At 38.4% G+C, this 21,966-nt stretch overlaps 1 protein-coding gene across 4 annotated transcripts in view; it reads right to left on the bottom strand.

Annotated features, from left to right (window-relative positions):
* TTC39B (tetratricopeptide repeat domain 39B) overlaps nt 1–21,966 on the bottom strand; it is a 151,611-nt gene that overhangs the window by 15,336 nt on the left and 114,309 nt on the right. For all 4 annotated transcript variants that reach the window (XM_027549203.1, XM_027549205.1, XM_027549206.1 and 1 more), the window contains 9 exons: nt 17,712–17,817; nt 16,177–16,242; nt 14,102–14,210; nt 13,491–13,558; nt 13,341–13,400; nt 11,261–11,422; nt 9,734–9,825; nt 6,672–6,798; nt 3,348–3,456 (listed from right to left, as the gene is read on the bottom strand). In XM_027549203.1, the coding sequence (XP_027405004.1) occupies nt 3,348–3,456; nt 6,672–6,798; nt 9,734–9,825; nt 11,261–11,422; nt 13,341–13,400; nt 13,491–13,558; nt 14,102–14,210; nt 16,177–16,242; nt 17,712–17,817 (899 nt within the window). The remainder of the gene's footprint in view (nt 1–3,347; nt 3,457–6,671; nt 6,799–9,733; nt 9,826–11,260; nt 11,423–13,340; nt 13,401–13,490; nt 13,559–14,101; nt 14,211–16,176; nt 16,243–17,711; nt 17,818–21,966) is intronic.

Below are 21,966 nucleotides of genomic sequence, written 5' to 3'. Positions count from 1 at the left end.
GACAAGCATGGAAAAGATCTAAGTATCCATCAATGGATGAATGGATAAAGGAAATGTGAAATATGTGTCTGTGTGTGTGTATAAAATGGAACATTCAGCCATGAAAAAGAATCAAAGTGTTCCATCTGCAACAACATGACGGACCTTGAAGGTACTAATGCTAAGTGAACAAAAGTCAGATGAACACCCTATGTTCTCACTTCTATGTGAAACCTAAAGAAATAAAAGCTCATAGATATAGGGAATAGACAGGTTGTCAGGGGCAAGAGCTTGAGGAGTAGGAGGAATATGTGAAGAGGTCAAAATGTACAAACTCCCAGATATAAGGCAAAGGTGAAAAGGAAAGATATACCCATCTGAATGCAGCGTTCCAAAGAATAGCAAGGAGAGCTAAGAAAGGCTTCTTCAGTGATCAATGTAACAATAGAATGGGAAAGACTAAAGATCTCTTCAAGAAAATTAGAGATACCAAGGGAACATTTCATGCAAAGATGGGCTTGATGAAGGACAGAATGGTATGGACCTAACAAAAGCTGAAGATATTAAGAAGAGCTGGCAAGAATACACAGAAGAACTGTACAAAAAAAACCTTCATGACCTAGATAACCATGATGGTGTGATCACTCAGCTAGAGCCAGACTTCGCATCCTGAAATGCGAAGTCAAGTGGCCTTAGGAAGCATCACGACAAACAAAGCTAGTGGAGGTGATAGAATCCCAGTTGAGCTATTTCAAATCATAAAAGATGAGGCTGTGGAAGTGCTGCACTCAATATGCCAGCAAATTTGGAAGACTCAGCAGTGGCCACAGGACTGGAAAAGGTCAGTTTTCATTCCAATCCCAAAGAAAGGCAAGGCCAAAGAATGTTCAAATTACTGCATAGCTGCACTCATCTCACACGCTAGCAAAGCAATGCTTAAAATCTTCCAAGCCAGGCTTCAATCGTACATGAACCATGAACTTCCAGATGTTAAAGCTGGATTTAGAAAAGGCAAAGGAACCAGAGATCAAATGCCAACATCTGTTGGATCATCAAAAAAGCAAGAGAGTTCCAGAAAAACATCTACTTCTGCTTTATTGACTACGCCAAAGCCTTTGACTGTGTGGATCACAACAAACTGTGGAAAATTCTTAAAAAATGGGAATACCAGACCACCTTACCTGCCTCTTGAGAAATCTGTATGCAGGTCAAGAAGCAAAGGAGAAGGCAATGGGAACCCACTCCAGTACTCTTGCCTGGAAAATCCCATGGATGGAGGAGCCTGGTAGGCTGCAGTCCATGGAGTCACGAAGAGTCGGACACAACTGAGCAACTTCACTTTCACTTTTCACTTTCATGCATTGGAGAAGGAAATGGCAACCTACTCCAGTGTTCTTGCCTGGAGAATCCCAAGGATGGCAGAGCCTGGTGGGCTGCCATCTATGGGGTCGGACACAACTGAAGCGACTTAGCAGCAGCAGCAGCAGCAAGAAGCAACAGATAAAACTGGACATGGGACAACAGACTGGTTCCAAATCGAGAAAGGAGTACATCAAGGCTGTATATCATCACCCCGCTTATTTAACTTATATACAGAGTATATGATGCAAAATGCTGGGCTGGATGAAGCGCAAGCTGGAATCAAGATTACTGGGAGAAATATCAATAACCTGATATGCAGATGACACCACCCTTATGGCAGAAAGCGAAGAAGAACTAAAGAGCCTCTTGATGAAAATGAAAGAGAAGAGTGAAAAAGCTGGCTTAAAACTCAACATTCAAAAAACTATGATAATGGCATCCAGTCCCATCACTTCATGGCAAATAGATGGGGAAACAACGGAAACAGTGAAAGACTATTTCTTGGGCTCCAAAATCACTGCAGATGGTGACTGCAGCCATGAAATTAAAAGACGCTTGCTCCTTGGAAGAAGAGCTATGACCAACCTAGACAGCGTATTTAAAAGGAGAGACATTACTCTGCCAATAAAGGTCCATCTAGTCAATGCTATGGTTTTTCCAGTAGTCATGTATGGATGTGAAAGTTGGACTGTAAAGAAACCCGAGCACCGAAGAATTGATGCTTTTGAACTGTGGTGTTGGAGAAGGCTCTTGAGAGTCCCCTGGACTGCAAGGAGATCAAACTAGTCAATCCTAAAAGAAATCAGTCCTGAATATTCATTGGAAGGACTTTTGCCAAAGCTGAAACTCCAGTACTTTGGCCACCTGATGCGAAGAACTGACTCACTGGAAAAGACCCTGATGCTGGGAAAGATTGAAGGCAGGAGGGGAAGGGGACGACAGAGGATGAGATGGTTGGATGGCATCACCAACTCAATGGACATGAGTTTGAGCAAAATCTGGGAGTTAGTGATGGACAGGGAAGCCTGGCATGCTGCAGTCCATGGAGTCACAAAGAGCTGGACATGACTAAGAGACCAAACTGGACTGAAGTCAGCTATAAAACAACTAAGTCATGAAGATGTCAAGTACAAATGGTGACTACAGCTAATACTATATTGCACATTTGAAAGTTGCTAAGAGAGTAGATTTTCAAAGTTCTCAACAAAAGAAAAAAATTTTTGTAATGATGTATGGTGAAAGACATTTACTAGACTTATTATGGTGATCTTGCAATGTGTACAAATATCAAATCATTACATTGTACATCCGAAACTAATATAGTGTTATACGTCAGTTTTATCTCAATGAGAGAAAAGGTTATGATATAATAAATGAAAAGATATAGGCTAGAGTATGTCCAGATACACTATGATCATAACTATAAAAATAAATCTAAGTGGGCATGAACAGAAACTCTACATTAATTGTGCATAGTAGGAAAAACATGGGTGACTTTTTTCACCTACATTTTTCAAATGTAATGTTTAATTTTTTAAAGGTACTTGTAAAGAGAAATCTCATTAAACATTTCAGCCCCATGCTGTGGCCAAAGTAAAAAATGATCTAAATGAGGTGCTCATCCCTGGAGTCACAGACAATAATTTAATCCTCCGCATATCACACACCCCCAGTTCTCCACCCCTTGGCAGCCACTAATCTGCTTTCCGTCTTTATGGACTGATTTATCCTCGATATTTTATATAAACGGAATCACACACTCTGCTGTCTTTTGCCTCTGGCTTCTTTCACGGAGCCTCACGTGCCCACGGGACCATCCGTGCCCAAGGCTCACCCGTGTTGTGTCAGGTATCTTCCCTCCATCCTGACTGCAATCAGCCAGACACCTGCGGCTCAAGCTCTTTTGTTCTCATCACGCACACAGATCAACATGAGCAGATGTGCACAGGGAAAGGACGGGAGGGGGCAGCCGTAAAGATTTCCAGGCTCTCGCTTTTCATACTTACTCTCACTTTGTAGAGCTGCCTCGGCCTTTTCAACAGTTATCAACAGATTTTCAGAAAGGTCTTTTCTCTTGCTCACTAGTGGAAAACCATTCCAAACATACATCATTTCCTAATGAGGAAAAATGAGAAACCATTCACAATTACGTGAGGTCATTTGGTGTTCTTTATAACAACAAAGCCACGTGTGAGTGTTTTGCCTCAGTTGCTAGTGATCTCAAGACATTTAGAGATCATTTTTCTTAGCTTTCTTCATTTGGAGTTTAGTGATTTAATCTCCGATTTTTTCACTTTATTTAATGTTTTTAATGCTTTTTGGCTTTTATACTACAAAATAGTTCAGTATATATAGTACATTGTGTCTTCACTGAAAAAATAATTTGCTCATTTATTTGACAAGTATTTACTAAGCACCTACTGGTATCCATTCCTTTTGGAAGATAACAGATTACAGATAGAAATAAATATAATATTTTTAAATGATAATATGAACAATTCAAACATAAATTTTTGTTGTTGCTCTTAAGTAAAGGGAAACATTTTTTCTATATCTGCCAATTGTTTATATAAAATGTTTCCAAGGACATCACAGCAAATGAACACAGGAAATATTTTACCTGGCTCAGGTTCTTTTATACCATTAAAAACATGTGACAGTCCAGTAATGCAATCCAATATGCAGAAAATACATTCATTTAAAGGCCATATGGCAGAATGACAGCCCCTAAAAATGTAAACTAATGATTTATCATTGCAAATTACATTTAATAGGCTAACAGATGAGAATTTTTCTTTTTTTTTTTCTGGACCAAAAGCAAATGTGCTCTTGCTTGAAAATATTTTTCTAATCTTCCTGGTAGTTCAGTTCATATTTTGAAAGGTACGAAGTAAGCAGGATAATTAGAATCTCCTTGGAAATAAAAAAATGGTAAAATATGTTAAGATTGTTTGAACAGCCTCTTACAGGGAAGCAGTAGAAATGAGGAAAATACACTGGAGTTGAGTGACAGCAAAGTCATTTTCACCTTTTGGGACTGAAAACTAAGATCACAGCACTCTTTTGTTTTACATCTAAATTTTCTTATTGCTAATCGTGTAAGAGTTCAATAACTTTTGGAATATTTATTTAAACTGATGATGATTTTTTAAAATTTTGTTTTTATTGATGGAACATTTTATCAGAAAAAAAAAAGTTTGTATGTGAACTGGTCATTTTATGAAATACAAGATTTTGGTAAAATTCCTAGTTACCACAAATTCAAGCCAATTCTACACACTTAGCCCTGGAGAAAGAAGTGCTCTGAGTTAATCTTCCTTAAGGCCCTTAGCAATCAGAGCAACATATACATCATATGTATACACAAGCATCTAAGTTTTAGGATGGAGAAAGGACTATGGTGCTCTAGAAAAATCCCAGGGAAGTTCTGTGACATGGAAAGAAAAAAATCTCCCAGCATTAATCACTTGATAAGAATGAGGCAGGAATGGAGCTGAAAGGTGTCATGGGTGAAACAGTAGCAGGCTCCCATATTAGCTGGAAAAGGAGGATGTTTGGTCATTTTTGTGATTTGCATTGTGTTCTTCTTTTTACCTGTGCTCAGATAATTTACAGAGTGGCCACATTTTTATCTCATTGCATCACAGGCACAGACCAGGCACAACCTGGTCTCAGGGTGGTGTTCTCTGAGATTGTTTTTCTTAAACAGGAAATACCTGGGCTGAGGTACTCGGTGCAGGCTAGCCCCCAACGACACCTGTGAGGAGCTGCAGTGTTCTTTCTCACAGAATATTTAAAGAGCTCCTATAAGTCAATGCGGTTTCCCTGGTGGCTCAGTTGGTAAAGAATCCGCCTGCAATGCAGGAGACCTGGGTTCGATCCCTGGGCTGGGAAGATCCCCTGGAGAAGGAAACGGCTACCTACTCCAGTATTATGGCCTGGAGAATTCCATGGGCTGTACAGTCCATGGGGTCACAAAGAGTCAGACATGGCTGAGTGACCTTCACTCACTTTGTAACTTATAAGTCAATGATAAAATAATAAATAACCTAATAAAAAAATTAGGGAAGAAAGCCCATGAACAACAATTCATGAAATAAGATGTAAAAATGAACAAGCACATGAAAAGCTCAATCACACATTAAAAAAATAAAACACTGTTGGTAGGAATTTAAATCAGTACAGCCCTTCTGGAGAGCAATCTGGCAAAGTCCAAGTATTAAATGCATATGCCCTACAACTTGGAATTCTACTTCTAAACATCTCTCCCAGAGAATTATATGCCCATGTACAAAGAGAGCTATAGAAGAATATTCATTGTAGCCTGTTTGTGGTAATAAAAACTGGAAAGTAAGCAACTGTTAAAGGGGAATAATTGAATATACTCTGGAATCAAAAGAAAAAATCAGGAACCTCCAAAAAAGGACAGCAGATGTCAGCTTGCACTAAACAGGTTCCCTGTGTTACTTGACTACTCACATAAACTAGACCCCCAAAGTTACTGTAATTTGATATATTCAGTACTTTTTAAAGAAATCTGCATTAAGACCATTTAACTTGAAATTATGCTTTTCATGAAGCCTAACCTAAATGGCACACTGATCAAGAATGGGAGCTCCAGCATTAGGCTACAACAGAAGCCACCAGCCACGTATGGCTCTGGAGCAATGTGGCTGGTTCAAACTGAGGCACGCTCTAAGCATAAAACACGCACCAGACTTCAGTGGATGAGCACAATATAAAAGAATGTGAAATCTCATTAATAAATTTTAGAGATTACACGCTCAAATGACAAAATTTTGCACGCGTGCACGTGTGCTCAGTCGTTCAGTGGTTTCTGACTCTTGGCGACCCCATAGACTGTAGCCCGCCAGGCTCCTCTGTCCATGGAAGTTTCCAGGCAAGAATACTGGAATGGGTAGCCATTTCCTACTCCAAAAATTTTGCATAAACCGGGTTAAACCAATATTTTGAAAATGATTATCATGTGTCCTTCTACTTTTTAATTTTTTTACCTTCTGATTTTGAAGGTAGCAGCTAGAAAAAGTAGTTACATCTGTGGCTTGCATTATAATTCAACTCAACTTCAAATATGCCAACTCACCTCTCTCTGTCTGAATTTCCTTATTTGTCAAATGAGGCTACAAAGAAAAATTCCTCTCCTAGAGTTACGGTTAAGACTTGAATGATATACTTTATAAATAGCCTTTATCCAACACAATGATTTTTAATTGAGCAAACTTCACAACAAAAGTTAGATGTTCTCCCTACCCCTGAAACTAGACAATGTATTTCTAGGATGCAAAGAGTAAGTAAATAAAGGCAGATACCAGGGCAGGCAAAACGAGCTTCACGGGTGCTGGCAACGAGGGAGAGTAACGTCGAGCCTTCCTCACAGCAAACTTCTCAGTAGGGATCGATTTCCCAGCAATTCTCTGCTTCAAGCCATCCACCTGTCTGTGAAGAGCCCCAGTTCCAGTGAAAGGTCATCAGAACACATGCAGTATTTATACCTATCCCTGTTATGCTGCGCTCCCCAGAGCAGTGGATCAGCACCACCAGGAACCCTGTTCAAAATGCAAATTTAGACCACCTCAGACCTAATAGTGGCTTCCCTGGTGGCTCAGATGGTGAAGAATCTACCTGCAATGTGGGAGACCTAGGTTTGATCCCTGGGTCAGGAAGATCTCCTGGAGAAGGGAATAGCTACCCAACCAGTATTCTTGCCTGGAGAATTCTGCGGACAAGAGGAATCTGGTGAGCTACAGTCCATGGCTTCTCTGATTAAAGTGGCTCAAAAAGAGTCATCTACTCATGCATAATTTGAGAAAATGTTTCCCAAGCGTAGGTGATTTTGAAAATAATCAGCTAAGAACACACAGCATGCTTACAATCTTCCTCTCAAAATTCTAAGAAATTCCAATTATAAAATTCACAAGCACAGAAAAATGAGAATAGAGGCTACATATTTGTAGGGCACTTTCTCATACACAATCTTGTAAATGCACCAAACGGGTCACCAAGAAGGAATTTAGGGAAATATCTAATTACACCACTGAAAGAAAGAGGAAGATGCAATGAGAGAAAAAGCATTCCATATGAAGCCAAGCTTGTGTTATGTTATTTCTCAGCACAATCTTGAGATACGGGGTTTTTTAAATGAAGTATAATTGACATATAACATTACTTTTAGGAGTACAAACGGGTATGGTTTTAAACCAGAATGCCCATCATGAATGTTAATTATATCAGTGGAAAAGGCAGTGGACATTCGAGGTGGGGGTTGAGGGAGAGGGTCAGAGGCATGCAGAGGACATGAAACCTCCTGAGTCAGGGATCACAGTCTGTAATGAAGAGAACATTCATTTGGGGGGATTCTCCTCTCAGTATCTCAACAAGTTAGATGCTATCACACATATAGCAGACTTCAAGATTTTGCCTGAAAATAAGATTAGTTACATGTTTCACAGAAATTATTTTGATGCAGAGAAAATTTATTTTGGAGTGGAGGAAACTGAGATGTAAAAGATCCCAATATATCTGAACATTCCATTCCATTTGTTGTCGTGTGTGTGAAACAAGGAAATGCATTTTACCAGTAGCAGGTGGCAGCCCATGGCTCCCACTAATGTAGATTCTACAGTTAGTATATATATGGTCCAGTTTCTAAAAAGCATGACAAAGTTGTCCTGGTCATACCTTCAAATCTGTCCTGCCAAGTCTGAGGGTACAGACAAGCCCTTACTTGTCATAACGTGGCCACAGAATATAGTATTCCATTAAAAGTGTTTGTCATCAATTATGTTTAAAGAATGCAGTGGGGCTTCTCTGTTCCCCTACCTACCTCATCTCCAGAGGTCACGTCCTCCTTTCTACAACAGCCACCCACAGTTGTATCTTAGGTCATTTCATCATCTGTAACTTTTCTACATCAGAGCACAAACTCAAGCACACCAACCATCCTCCTCACTATAACGCTGGCTGTTCTAATGAGACTTTCGGTCCTCTTTGTCTTTCAACTTTCTCCCAACTCAGCAGTCTTCTTTCTCCCCGTCCCTCAACACCTGCTTAGCCTGCCCTGCAGGCAAGCTTTACTGCTGCAGGCTCTAGCTTATTTCCCAGACTCCCTTGCCAATGCCTAGCTGTTGCGCTCATCTTCCTGCAATGAAAACAGGTTGGTGTCACGGTACATTCAACACCAACCTCCAATGAGCTCTCGCACTGCCTGCCATTCCCTGTCCTGTGCTTCTCTCTGTCCCACTCTCTGCAATAATGATTCCAAACATTCTCCATCCTCCCCAGACTCCAGCCCACTCCTTTCTCCTTCGCTCTCAACAGACAGCCCTGCCTCCACACACGAGCTGGCATGCCTCTGAGCCTGCTCTGGACTTCTTCCTGCGTGATACAACAGAGGACCTGATCCTCCCTCTAAATAAAGCCGGTCCTGCCATCAGTGCTTTGGAGTCTATCTCCTCCTGATTTTTCAACAGCCTTACAAAGGTCAGTTATCCCATTTCTCACTTGTATGTACAACTGTCTTTCTGAACTGGGTCCTTCCCGGTGGTTTTTGAGAATGCTCAGATCTCTCCCATTAATATATTCTTTGATATTACATTTCCCTCCAACTTTCTCTATTGCTTAATGTATTTATGCTTAACTCTGTTCATTTCTTTGTATCTCATTCACTCTTTAGCCAACCCCAGTCTGGTTTCTACCTCCATTCTATAACCTTATCATTTCCTGCATGGGATACTAATGATCTCTGTGTCACTAAGACATCTTGTCTTATTTTTTAAGTCTACAGCACATAGTATTCCCAGGCAGCCTCCCATCCAAGTACAAACCAGCTCCGATTCTGCTTAGCTTCTGGGATTAGACAAGATCAGACATGTTCAGGGTGGTATAGCCATAGACTTTGTCTTTTTTTTTTTTTAATTCTGTATTCTGTGAGACATATTTTGAGTAATCCTGGATGTTAGTTTTATTTTGGCCTATATACTAAATATAGCATTATGTCCTGCCAACATCAGCTTTGCTTTAGTTCCTTTAATGTGCAGTGCTCCTTCCAACAACAGGGTCCTCGCATATCCTGTTCCTTTGGTCTGAAACTGTATCAACACAACTCTCCACCTGCCTCTGCAGCTCCTTCAGACCTCATCTCAACTATTATTCCCCCTATGCTCTTATCTATACCTCTCCTCTCAGTGGGGAACAGAGGGACAGGGCAGTGTTGGTGATACAAGTATTACGGGTTTTTGCCTATTAGCAGTTCCAATCACTGGGAGAGGAAAGAACATAGGTTTACTAGGGCGTTTCGAATGTTTCGACATACCTAAGTGAAGGTGGTAAATGGGAGCTGGGTATATAGATCTGGAACTCATCATGAGCTTACCTGAATAAAGTTACCACATCCTCTTTCGTTGCTACCACATCCTCTTCTGGAAGCATACTCAAAATTGCAGCTTTTAAGAACACATATGTTGCCTTGAGAAAAAGAAAAGCAGTAGTTAGAGAGCACCCTAGGTACATGATATTTCCACCTTGTAAATCAAGAATGACCCACAGGACTTCCCTGGTGGTCCAGTGGTTAAGAATTCACCTGCCAGTGCAGGGGACATGGGTTTGATCCCTGGTCCGGGAAGATCCCATATGCCACGGGGCAACCAAGGCTGAGCACCACAACTATTGAGCCCAACAGCCATGACTACTGAAGCCCCCACGCCCTAGAGCCCATGCTCCGCAGCGAGAGGAGCCACCGCAATGCGAAGCCCACACACGGCAACTAGATTAGCCCCGCTCACAATTAGAGAAAGCCCACATGCAGCAATGAAGACCCAGGGCAGCCAAGAACAAATAAATAAATAACAATTTTTAAAAAAGAATGAACTACAAATCTTCCAGATATAGTATCGGAGGTATCAAAGACAAAAAAGGGAAATGAAGCCTCTTGCTACCTATTCCAAATAAGATCAACACTTTCCACCAAATTTTAGCCATTCTCCTATTATACAACTTTAATGTTCATGGATGAAGAAGTGGACAAAATGAAAGAGAGATCAATATCTCATTCCTCCTAGTTTCTCACAAATGGATCAGAAGGTTTTTAGAACTTTTAAAAATTGAAGTTTAATTGATTTACAATACTATATGAGTTTCAAGTGCACAATATAGCGATTCAATATTTTTATAGATTATACTACATTTAAAGTTGTTATAAAATATTGGCTATATTCCTTGTTTTTGCAACCTTGTTATCTTATTTACGTCTATTACGGTGTCCCTCAATCTCCTTTGCCTATCTTGCCACGTCTGTTAGAATGGCTATCATCAGAAAGGAAACAAATAATAAATGTTGGCAAGGATGTAGAGAAAAGGGAACGTGGTATATTGTTGGTGGCAATGTAAATTGGTACAGCCATTATGGAAAACAGTATGAAGATTCTTCAGAAAATTAAAATAGAACTACCACATGATCCAGCAATTCCACAAAAAGATATATACATCTCAATGCTCATAGCAACATTATTTATAAAAGCTAAGATACAAAAGCAACCTAAGTATCCACCAACAGATGAATGGATAAAGAATTAATTTTATTATTATGAAAAGCTTTATTATCAGGACATCAAAAAGTCTACGAAAAATTATCAAAACTTGATATTTAATCATTTTTATATATAACTGAAATTCATCTTCAGAAATAAAGCCTTTTTGTTGACAAGGGCTGCTTAGATGGCTTTTAAAGCATATAGTGCTGAGGACAGAAGTTATAAACAGCAGGTACTGAATGTGTACTTCCTCCATTGATGGATCTCTACGTTGAGAAAACAGTGTTGATCTCATACTGTTGAACATACAATCCTAAATGAAAATCATTCTATACACTTATTAGCAAACAGATGACACTTATTACACTTACCTTGGACCATCTACTCTCTTTGCAAAGCAGATCTGAATAGTAATATGCCTCCTTCCAGTTTTGTTGAAATACAAAAATCCACATCAGCTCCCAGTAACAGAGATGGTGAAACTGTTTCCATTCTTCTTGAACTGAAATGCATTTTCGAAATATCTCTTGTGCCTATAAGTCAATTGCATAAAGCTGATCATCCAGATATTAGACAAGGAGATAATAACCTAATGGAAAAATACATAAAACACTTTGTACAAAAAGAACAAAATCATGACTCATTAAACCACTCAATGTGACACGCTCCTTTCCTTACATGCCAACAATGCAGTTAAATTCTGTCTCCTTATTTAACTTTGTGAGAGGGCCATGGAACTTTATAATGTGGGAGTAGCAAAGTTCCTTCCTTAAGTAAGACATAAAATACAGAAGTCCTTTAAGAAAAGACTTAAATTTAGAACTTCCAGAGGGTAAGATATACCTTAAACCAAGTTTAAGGCAATGGACAGACTGGGAGAAGATGTTGCTATATACATAACCGACAAAGAATTAACACTTATCATACAACAATTTTACTAAAAAAGACAAATCAGTGGGAAAATCGTTAAAGATATAAATAGGAAATCAGAGAAAAAGATATATGAGTGACTAATGAAGGCTTTTTTATTGGAAAATATAAATTAAAAGTTAGATTATCATTTTTCAGCCATCATACTGGAAAAATAAAAGATAAATAATGACCAGAGTTGGCAAAGAGCATTGGAAACAAGTATTCTCATATCTTTGGTCTTCCCAGGTGGCTCAGTGGTGAAGAATCTGCCTGACAAGCAGGAGATGCAGGTTCAGTCCCTGGGTTGGGAAGATTCCCCTGGAGAAGGAAATGGTAACTCATTCCAGTGCTCTTGTCTGGGAAATCCCACAGACAGAGGAGGCTGGTGGGCTACAGTCACATCTTTGCTGCTGCTGCTGCTGCTGCTGCTGCTGCTAACTTGCTTCAGTCGTGTCCGACTCTGTGCGACCCCATAGACCGCAGGCCATCAGGCTCCCTTGTCCCTGGGATTCTCCAGGCAAGAACACTGGAGTGGGTTGCCATTGCCTTCTCCAATGCATGAAAGTGAAAAGTCAAAGTGAAGTCGCTCAGTCGTGCCCAACTCTTAGCGACCCCATGGACTGCAGCCTACCAGGCTCCTCCGTCCATGGGATTTTCCAGGCAAGAGTACTGGAGTGGGGTGCCATTGCCTTCTCCAACAGTCACATCTTTATAGGAGTTTAAATGGACTAGCTTTAAGTAAGAAGGGCAATCTGTCTGAATTTATTAAAATGCAAATATCTTTGACCTAGAAATCCTGTCAGACTCTGTCTTATATAAATATACCTTTGCACGGAGATGTACAATAATAATGTTTACAACAGCACTGTGTATAATAGCCAAAAGTCTATCAACAGTGGACCACTTTAATAAGTACAGTTTATCCATCCCATGGAATGAAACCCAGCCATCAAAAAGAATGAGGAAGGTTTAGATATACTGACCTGGAAAGAAATCCAAGATGTATTGTAAGTAGAGAAAAATCAAATCAAGGAAAAATAAATATGTTTGTCCCCATTGTGTAGAAGAAAATTGTTTGTGAGTATATTTATATGAAAGTCTCTTCTCTCTTTTTCTTCAAGGGATTTAGTGAATTAATTCCTTTGATGGGGAGCACACATGTAGTACAATGAAGTTACTTTTATGGAAGGTCTAGATTCCAAAGTCAATATGTAATACCAAGATGGATAGTAGCCACAGTTTTCTGAAAGTCCCTTAAATTGCCCATCTGTATTTTTATATCCAACCCTGAATTGCCTCAAATACTTCATACATAAATGTAGAGTATATTCTACTATACATAGTACATACACATTATATTCTATAATCTACTACACATAGTAGAATGCACCCACAAAATTAAAGTTTGGCTTTTTAATTACATATTTCCCCTCTGTTTTTGTCTAGAGCATACAGCTGGATTCGCTCGTGCGGAATGAGTTTGCTACACAACTCCACTAAACAGACAGGCCCCCAAAAAGACCCCCTCAAATAAGTTACCTCTTCCACATTCCCTTTGAGCAGCTCTATCCGGGCGTGATAGAACAACACAAGGGAGCCCTGCAGAGGAAGGGAGAGACAGACTGTTCAGTACGCAGCCCTGGCAGAACGATTGTGGCTGAAAACAGACATTTGAAATTCTAAGCATACATTTGGAAACTGCTGGAGGTAGGGTTCAAGGAGACTCTCTGCTTCCACAACATTCACTTCTCCCGTACCTAGAAAATTTAACAGGAAAAGCCTCAGTCTTCATGAAACACAGTCGACATTTGTAACTATTTCCCCAAATTTCATTAAAATATATAGCAAAGACCTATTCATGGAAACCATGAAAACTATTCACTTGAAGACAAGTCTCATCTATGACTTTAGTTTAAGAAAGCTTTAGGGCAAATTCGTAAGAGCAGATGTGGTTGCCTTCAATTCCTAATTGAAATTTCTGACTTGAATACCAATATGAACTATTTTTAACAAAAAATTTAACTTTCTGCTAAAAAAGAAATGTAATATGCTAAAAATAGATCATCTTACGCAAGTCTTATTAGAATTTTTTTTAGCCAAGAACGGATTAAAAAAAAATTTAGTGAAAGAAACCCTCCACCCCTTCTGCTAAATGTCACTATGACAAAGTCACTATTTTCCATCTTCCTGAAAAAAAAGTAAATATAGACTCCTATCTCTTACTGATTTTCCTAAATTTTTACTTACTCAGATGAAAGATAATCAACTTTCAATGATGTAAAATGTAATGCAGTCCTTACCAAGTATCAGGGAGATGTAAGTATGGAAAGCTAGTATAGTTAAGCAGCATAGTGGAGACCTGATGCTTCTTCCTAAGGCACCTTCCCGTAACTGCAGGATGCCCAACTCCTGTGGGAATTAGATGCATTTTAGAATGAAAAGAGCATCATATTCAGAGACTTTAAAATGCTAGCTCATATATCCCCACCCTCCATGAAGGTGGGGTTTATTTTTCAAGAGCTTAGAACAGCAATAATGACTAGATAGCACCACCAACTTAATGGACATGAACTTGAGCAACTCTGGGAGATGGTGGAGGACAGAGGAGCCTGGTGTGCTTCAGTCCATGGGGTTGCAAAGAGTCAGAATGACTTAGCAACTGAACAACAATGAACAACAACAACTAGAAACAAATTTTACATTTTAAATCGGCATAAGACAATCTCACGTATTCTCACATCATGTGATCTTAGGGTAAAAAAAAAGGTAGAGTTCATTTCATAGAAAATGCTGTTATTTCTCTTATATAAATATTAATTTATTTAAGCATGAGGATCTAAGTATAAAATGCTATGGTGGGTATGAATATTTATGGTTCTGTTTCTTCAAGGATCTTTGCATCAAACAGGTCAGACAGTGTTTGAACACATTTATTGGACCATGGTGAGGGCCTTAAGAAAGTTAAGTAAGTGATTCTGAAAGTTCGGAATGTTTGAGCCTTGTTGGGAGGGAATAAGGGAAAGCTGTGTGGAATAGGTGACACTAATCTCAAACCTAATGGATTAAGAGGCTCTTAAGAGACCTGATTTGGGAGGTGCCAGTTGGGAAGGACATCTAAAACAGACACCAGCAAAAGCACAGAAACAGAAAAGCACAAGGTCTATTTGGAAAACAACCAACTGCCCAGTTTAACAGAAACACTGGGGAAGCAGACAGGACGGGTAGGAAGACTAGAAACTTGGGCTAGAATCAGATGACAGAGCCCTTGAATCCATGCTATGCTTTGGATTTTGTTCAAGGGGCAATTTGGAGCCATTAAGGAAATAAAGTGGAAGATGAATGGTCAAGGGGAAGGGTAACCATGAAACACAGAGAGTCTTACTGGATAGACCATAAATACATTACAGCTTATGAAGACCATAAGTAGACGATAAATATAGTTTATGAAGAATCCAGACAGTGGGATAAAAGTAGATGGGAGATTTACAGTGTTTTGTACTTGTTTTCAAACAATTCTTGAAACCTGCTCTCTTGACTAAAAGGGCCAATTTCTGCAATAAGGGAACTCTGGTAATAGCATGTTGAACGTTATGATTGGTAACTACTATATACTACACAAACAACCACACACAAATACAACAAACAAAACTCATGCAATATACACCACCATATGTAAAATAGACAGCCAGTGGAAATTTGCTGTTTGACTCAGGGAACTCAAAGCAGGGCTCTGTGACAACCTTGGGGTGGGATGGGGTGGGAGGTGGGAGGGAGGTTTCAGAGGGAGGGGACACATGTATACCATGGCCGATTCATAGTATGGTAGAAACCATTCAGTGTATGGTAGAAACCAACACAACACTGTAAAGAAATTATCCTCCAATTAAAAATAGATACATTTTTTTTTAAAGAAACTGATGGAAAACAAACTTCCTTGTTTAGTTCTATAGTAAAACTTGTAAAAACACAAGAAAACCCAAAATACTGCAACCATGCTTGACCTACACAAACCATAAAATGGTAGACATGGAAATCTAGCCTAATTTCTTGGTTTAGCGGGGGTTGCAAAAATGTTAAGGAAGCATATTTTAACCTCACATTTGTATTAAAGATCCAGCAAGCATCAACATTAGTCAAACATGAATTTTTAATCCCAGAATTTAGATAACATTGAGATAAAAAATTTTAACTTTCAATAGAAAAACCATCCCCTAACTCCACCAAAATATGATTGAGACCCAAAGTCAGTTTATTGTTCTGCAAAGAAACTGCCAATAATTTTCATGCTAATTATGAGGACATGCTATACTTCCTTCATACTCAATAAACATTTTTTAATCCTCTTTGTCAAAATTAAGAAAAATTAAGTTTGTACCCTATTTCCAGAAAATCCTATAAATTCTAGTAGTCTGATAATCCGTGCTGGTAAAAGGGACAGCATCTGTAAGAAAAAAAAAAAAACCCAAGTGTACTATGTGCTAGTATACCTAACTATAGGTAAATGCTAAACTCTAAAAACTTAAAATTTTAATGATTCAGTAACATGAAAAATTAGAACCAAGTTTAAACTACTAGGTATGTCTCAATCACCACATACTGCACCTCCTATAATCATTACTCGTGACAATTTCATTTAGTTAGCCTAAAAAATTAAAAACAGAACAAAGATTCTGGCCTTTTCAGGATGCTCTAAAGAATACTTGTTCCTTTGATGTGGAGTGATAAAAGTGTTGAGAAGGTAACCCCTGGTGCCCACCTCCAAACAACATTTATTTTAGCAACCTTTTCTAGGAAGCAAAAGTTACTATATTCTTCGTGATATGCAGGCAAAACCCAGAAGCGGACAACTATAGCACTGCAGCCACTCCCTGGGACATCTGAGTAGGATGAAGGGAAGTTCTCTCAGGACAAAACTTCAAGCAGAGACCTGGTTGTTTACTTTGCTTGGAGAAGAAATGCCCATACATGCAATTATATACCGATTTCATAAGCCAGTGGTTTGATTGGATGGTCAGAGATTTGGAAAGTACATGATGGGAGGCAATTCCCTGGTGGGACAGTGGTTAGGACTCCACGCTTTCACTGCCAAGGGCCCAGGCTCAATCCCTGGTCAGGGAATTAAGAGCCCACAAGCTGTGTGGTACAGCCAAAATAAAGAGACAGAGAGAGAGAACAAAGAACATGATGGGAAAATTGATGCCAAGGAGCTCTGGGTAAGAAGTATATGGATATATCTCTTTGAATGGGAAAAAAAAAATGAACATTATTTGTGTCCCATATGAATGTTCACCAAAGGCTGTCCTTAGCAGAGGAAGATTTTAATAATCAAATGGGTAGGGTGATCCATTCCGTGGACAGCCGACAGCTGTCTCTTCAGCCACCTCTGTCATCAACCAATGGGTTCATAAACAAAGTGACCCTGGTTGTATATACCAATTCCAGTCAAACCTTAATAAAACATCAAAATCTCTAAATAATATTGCAATTGGATGGATATTTATTCAAACTCTTCATCTATCCCAGAGCATTATTACTATCCTTCAAGCTCTATTATTCCCTAACCCAGTTTCAATTGCAAAACCACCATTGCTATAGCAACAGTATTTCTGATGTGGGAATGGAACTGAATTTCAAGCTCCTTCTTACAAAAAAAAAGTTACTTGTCCATTCAGAGGGCTGTATGCTGCCCTTATTATACAATCCGAAACTATTCTGAGCATGTGCAGAACTTTATAGCATATTCTGGCCAGAGCCTCCACTGGGTCACGACAGACTAAAGTGGATCCCACTCTAGCCACTTGTCAAACAAACCCAGGCAGAGGTTCAGGGTGAGGTTCAAACGCAATAGAAGAGGCACTGAAAACCTAAGGTTCTTTTATAAAAGATTCTGGTTACCTTCTGATTACTTACCAAATTAAACGCCCCTATTCCAAGCTTGACACCCCCTTCAAACTCGTAGAAGAACTGCTGCTCAACTTTGTTCTTCTGAATTACATGCAGGATTGAAAGACATTCTCTGGATTAATGAAAACAGTTATAAGTTTACTATGACACTGAAAATTAATGTCACGTCAAATTTTGCATTTAAGTACCATAAGATAGATGTCATTAGCCAAAACACTGGAGAATTTTTAAGTGGATGATGCTACGCTCAGTTTACTCTTAATGCTACCAGGTAATCATCATTAAAGAAAAATGATACAGTCATTTCTACATTGTTTATCAGGATCAATCTTTCTGCTCTTAAAGCAAAAGAGGGTTCAAACAGCAGCAGGCATGACTCAGGAGCCATAGAACCTCAGGACTGCGAGCTCCCAGTCTCTCAGCAATGTGTTAGAGGAGATTTTCTAAGAATGCGCAGCCTCTCAGCTGCTGTGCACCCTTCAGTAACCTACATTCCACTGAGTAACTGAGGTGCTACTGACAAAAAGAGTTGAATTCAGTGTGATTACTATGGCCTCAAATAGACCAAATAAAGAACTTGGAACTAGGAAAGAATGAAGGAGGAAAGTAAAGTCCATCACAACTGCCTGCAACTTTCTTCTTAATTTTCTCTCCTCACCCAAGCCAATCGTTCTGATTTTTCACTTTAGTTACTTTCTATTCATTTCTCCCTTTCCCTTCATATCTTGAATGCAGACAGTATTTCATGTGTATTCATCAGAGAAATGCAGATGAAAACAATAATATAAAAATTGGCAACAACCAGAAATTGTTTATCAAATTGACAGATACAGTTTTTTAAAGTAATAAGAAATAGCCAGATATTACGTATCACCTGATGTGATGCAATTATAAAGAATGCAACTTCATTTATGATATATTCTAGCCAAATGCATCTAAGTTGAATCTAGTAAGCCTATATATCTAATTTCCAGTTTATAGGAAATATAAGGAGCTAGAGAAATGCTATCAACTGAATTATATTTCCCCCAAATCCATATGTTGAAGTTCTAACTGTGCCCCCCTCCTAAAGTGTGACTATATTTGGAAATAAGAGATTTTAGGAGGTAATTAAGATTAAATGAGGTCACTATAAGTGGAATCTCTCTCTCTGCCCTGTGAAGAAAGAGTGAGGAGGTGGCTGTCTGCAAGCCAAGAAGAGAGCCCTCACCAGAACCTGATATGCTCGTGCCCAGATCTTAGACTTCCAACCTTCAGAACTGTGAAGAAATAAGTTTCTGTTGCTTAAGTCACTCAGTGTATGATATTCTATTATGGCAGTCAGAACTGACTAAGAGACAGCAAGCTAAACTAAAACTCAAGGAAGCCACCAGACAAAGCTGTGTGTATACAACTACAGGACAACTGGATTGGGCTTTTCCACAACTGACATGAATATAGAAACTCTTGTATAATAAGATATATTTAATGAACATAAACACTGAATGCCCAAGACAGTCTTGGGTTGGACCAAGGTGTTGACATTCCAGAAGTAAATGAGATTTGGGACCTACTGGCAAAATATGAAGATGGATTGAATATTTGAAGATGGATTGAATATGAAATGAAGATTTGTTGACATGAAAAAGAAAAGATCATTAACTGCAAAAGCAAGTTACAAAACTGTATGTAAGAGTGATCTCATTTTGGTTTTAAATATATATATATATCTCTAGATCCATGTAGAAAATATTCTGAAAAGTATATATTAAGGTATTAACAATCATAATTACTAGATGTTAAGTACATGGGGTATATGTGTGTGTATTTTAATATTTGCTCATCCACATTTTCCTATTTTCTAAAATATATATTTTTTGTGACAAAGAACATTATTTTAATTTTTTAAATGGAAAACCAAGGCTGGCAAAGGTAAGAACAAATAGACTCATTCACTTATTTATGATAAAATGACATTTATAGTAAAGAGGTTGGCAAATATTGGAACATAACCACATCTATTTTTTAATAATGTGATTTTTTTTAATTCAATTTTTTTGTGTGTGTGACACGACATGCAGGATCCTAGTTCCCCGCACAGGGATCAAACCTGTGCCCCTTGCAGTAGAAGAACAGAGTCTTAATCGCTGGACCACCAGGGAAGTCCTCACACCCATTTACTTACAGTCTATGGCTGCTTACACCCTGCAGTCAGCTGCAGAGTTGAGTAGTTGGGACAGAGATCTTATGGCCCACAAGCCTAAACATTTACTGTCTGGTATTTTAAGAAAAAGTCTGCCAACCCAATTATTCTTCAGAGTAATTTTGCAATATATATCAGAAATCTTATACACAATGGTATCTTTGAATCAATAAATCTAATGTTATTCTAAGAAAATAGCATGGATACACAAAATTTGACCTATAAGGTAAGATATTGTATTACCACCTACAGTGAAAACTTATAAACAAATTAAAGCAGGCAACAACAGGAAATTAGTTAAGAAGACAGCTGAATGCATGCATACATTTATACACACGCATGCGGCACATCCACACAATGGAACACTACTGAGCCATTAAAAGCCATGATGAATTAAAAATATTTAATAACCTAAAATTTTCTGACATTAAGTGAAAAATGAAATTTCAAAATGACAAAAGGCATACAATTTCATTATATAAAATGATAATTATATATGCTTGTATACTTGCATAAAAAACTCAAATGTCAAAATATCAACAGAATGGCAGGATACAAATATGATACTCAGAGTTCTTTTATATGTAAATGATCTATTTGCTGAAAATATATGATTATTACAAAAATGTTCAGATAATATGGAGACAGCCTAAGTGTCCCTACACAACAATCCCACAGAGAGGAGGTCACTGTTAACAGTCGGGTACATAATTTTTAGCTGTTTTTATGCTTTACTAAGAATGGAATCTTTAAAACACACAAATGGGGACTTCCCTGGTGGTCCAGTGGTTAAGACTCTGTACTTCCACTGCAGAGGACATGCCTGATCAGAGAACTAAGATCCCATGTGCCATAGTCAAAAAAATTAAAAAATAAAAAATAAAAAATTACATGATTCTAACTTTAATTACATGATTTTAAGTCTCATCAACTTATACAAACCAAAGCTTGCTGTAAGATCAAGTTTTATATGCATTTATCTTTAAAGACTAAAACTTCTGTTTTAACTTATAATTTAATTTTTTAAAGAATATACTGATCAGTTTCAGTCAGTAAAATATATTTTTAATTAAAAAATCACAAATGGTATCACATACTACATACTATTTTATGGGTTATACTGACAATTTTCCATGAAAATGCATGAAAGTTATCTTATTCTATAACAAAATGTATTATTCCATTCCATGGAATGATTTAATTAACCAAATTCCTATTCTTAAATTTTCAAGTTGTTTCAAAATTTTCCATATTATAAATAATGTTGCTAAGAGAGTTCTTACACATTCATCAAATACTTTTCCTATATCAAGTACTAGAACTACAGTTATAGCATCCTAACTGTTCTTAGGATAATTTCTTAGAAAAAGAACTCCTGAGACCAAAAACGATACATATTCTTGATTTTGATATATACTGCCAGCACATCCTCCATAAAAACTCTGTCAGTTTAGACTCCCACCAAGTTATGAGTTTCTCATACTGTCATTTGCCCTGAGTCTTTCATATCATATTTCCATTTATAATTTTTATTATGGGGTATTTTTGCCATGATGAAAATTTAAATGTTTATTTGGTCAAGTCAATCTTTTATGTCACACTTTAAAAGACTTCTGAAATTGATGTCAGGTTTTTCCAGTACTCATGTATGGATGTGAGAGCTGGACCGTAAAGAAGGCTGAACGCCAAAGAATTGATGCTTTAGAATGTGTTGGGAAAGACTTTGTTGTGGTGCTGGAGAAGACTCTTGAGAGTCCCTTGGACTGCAAGGAGATCAAACCAGTCAATCCTAAAGGAAATCAACCCTGAATATTCACTGGAAGGACTGATCCTGAAGCTCCAAGACTTTGGCCACCTGATGCAAAGAACTGACCCACTGGAAAAGACCCTGATGCTGGGAAATACTGAAGGCAGGGGGAGAAAAGGGCGACAGAGGATGAGACGGTTGGATGGCATCACCAACTCAATGGACATGAGTTTGAGCAAACTCCGGGAGATAGTGAAAAACCAGATAGACAGAGAAACCTGGGGTGCTGAAGTCCATGGGGTTGCAAAGAGTCAGACACAACTAAGCAACTG

Source organism: Bos indicus x Bos taurus, chromosome 8 (assembly GCF_003369695.1).
Source record: "Bos indicus x Bos taurus breed Angus x Brahman F1 hybrid chromosome 8, Bos_hybrid_MaternalHap_v2.0, whole genome shotgun sequence".
Classification (NCBI taxonomy): domain Eukaryota; kingdom Metazoa; phylum Chordata; class Mammalia; order Artiodactyla; family Bovidae; genus Bos; species Bos indicus x Bos taurus.
This window is presented reverse-complemented; position numbering and strand designations above follow the sequence as displayed.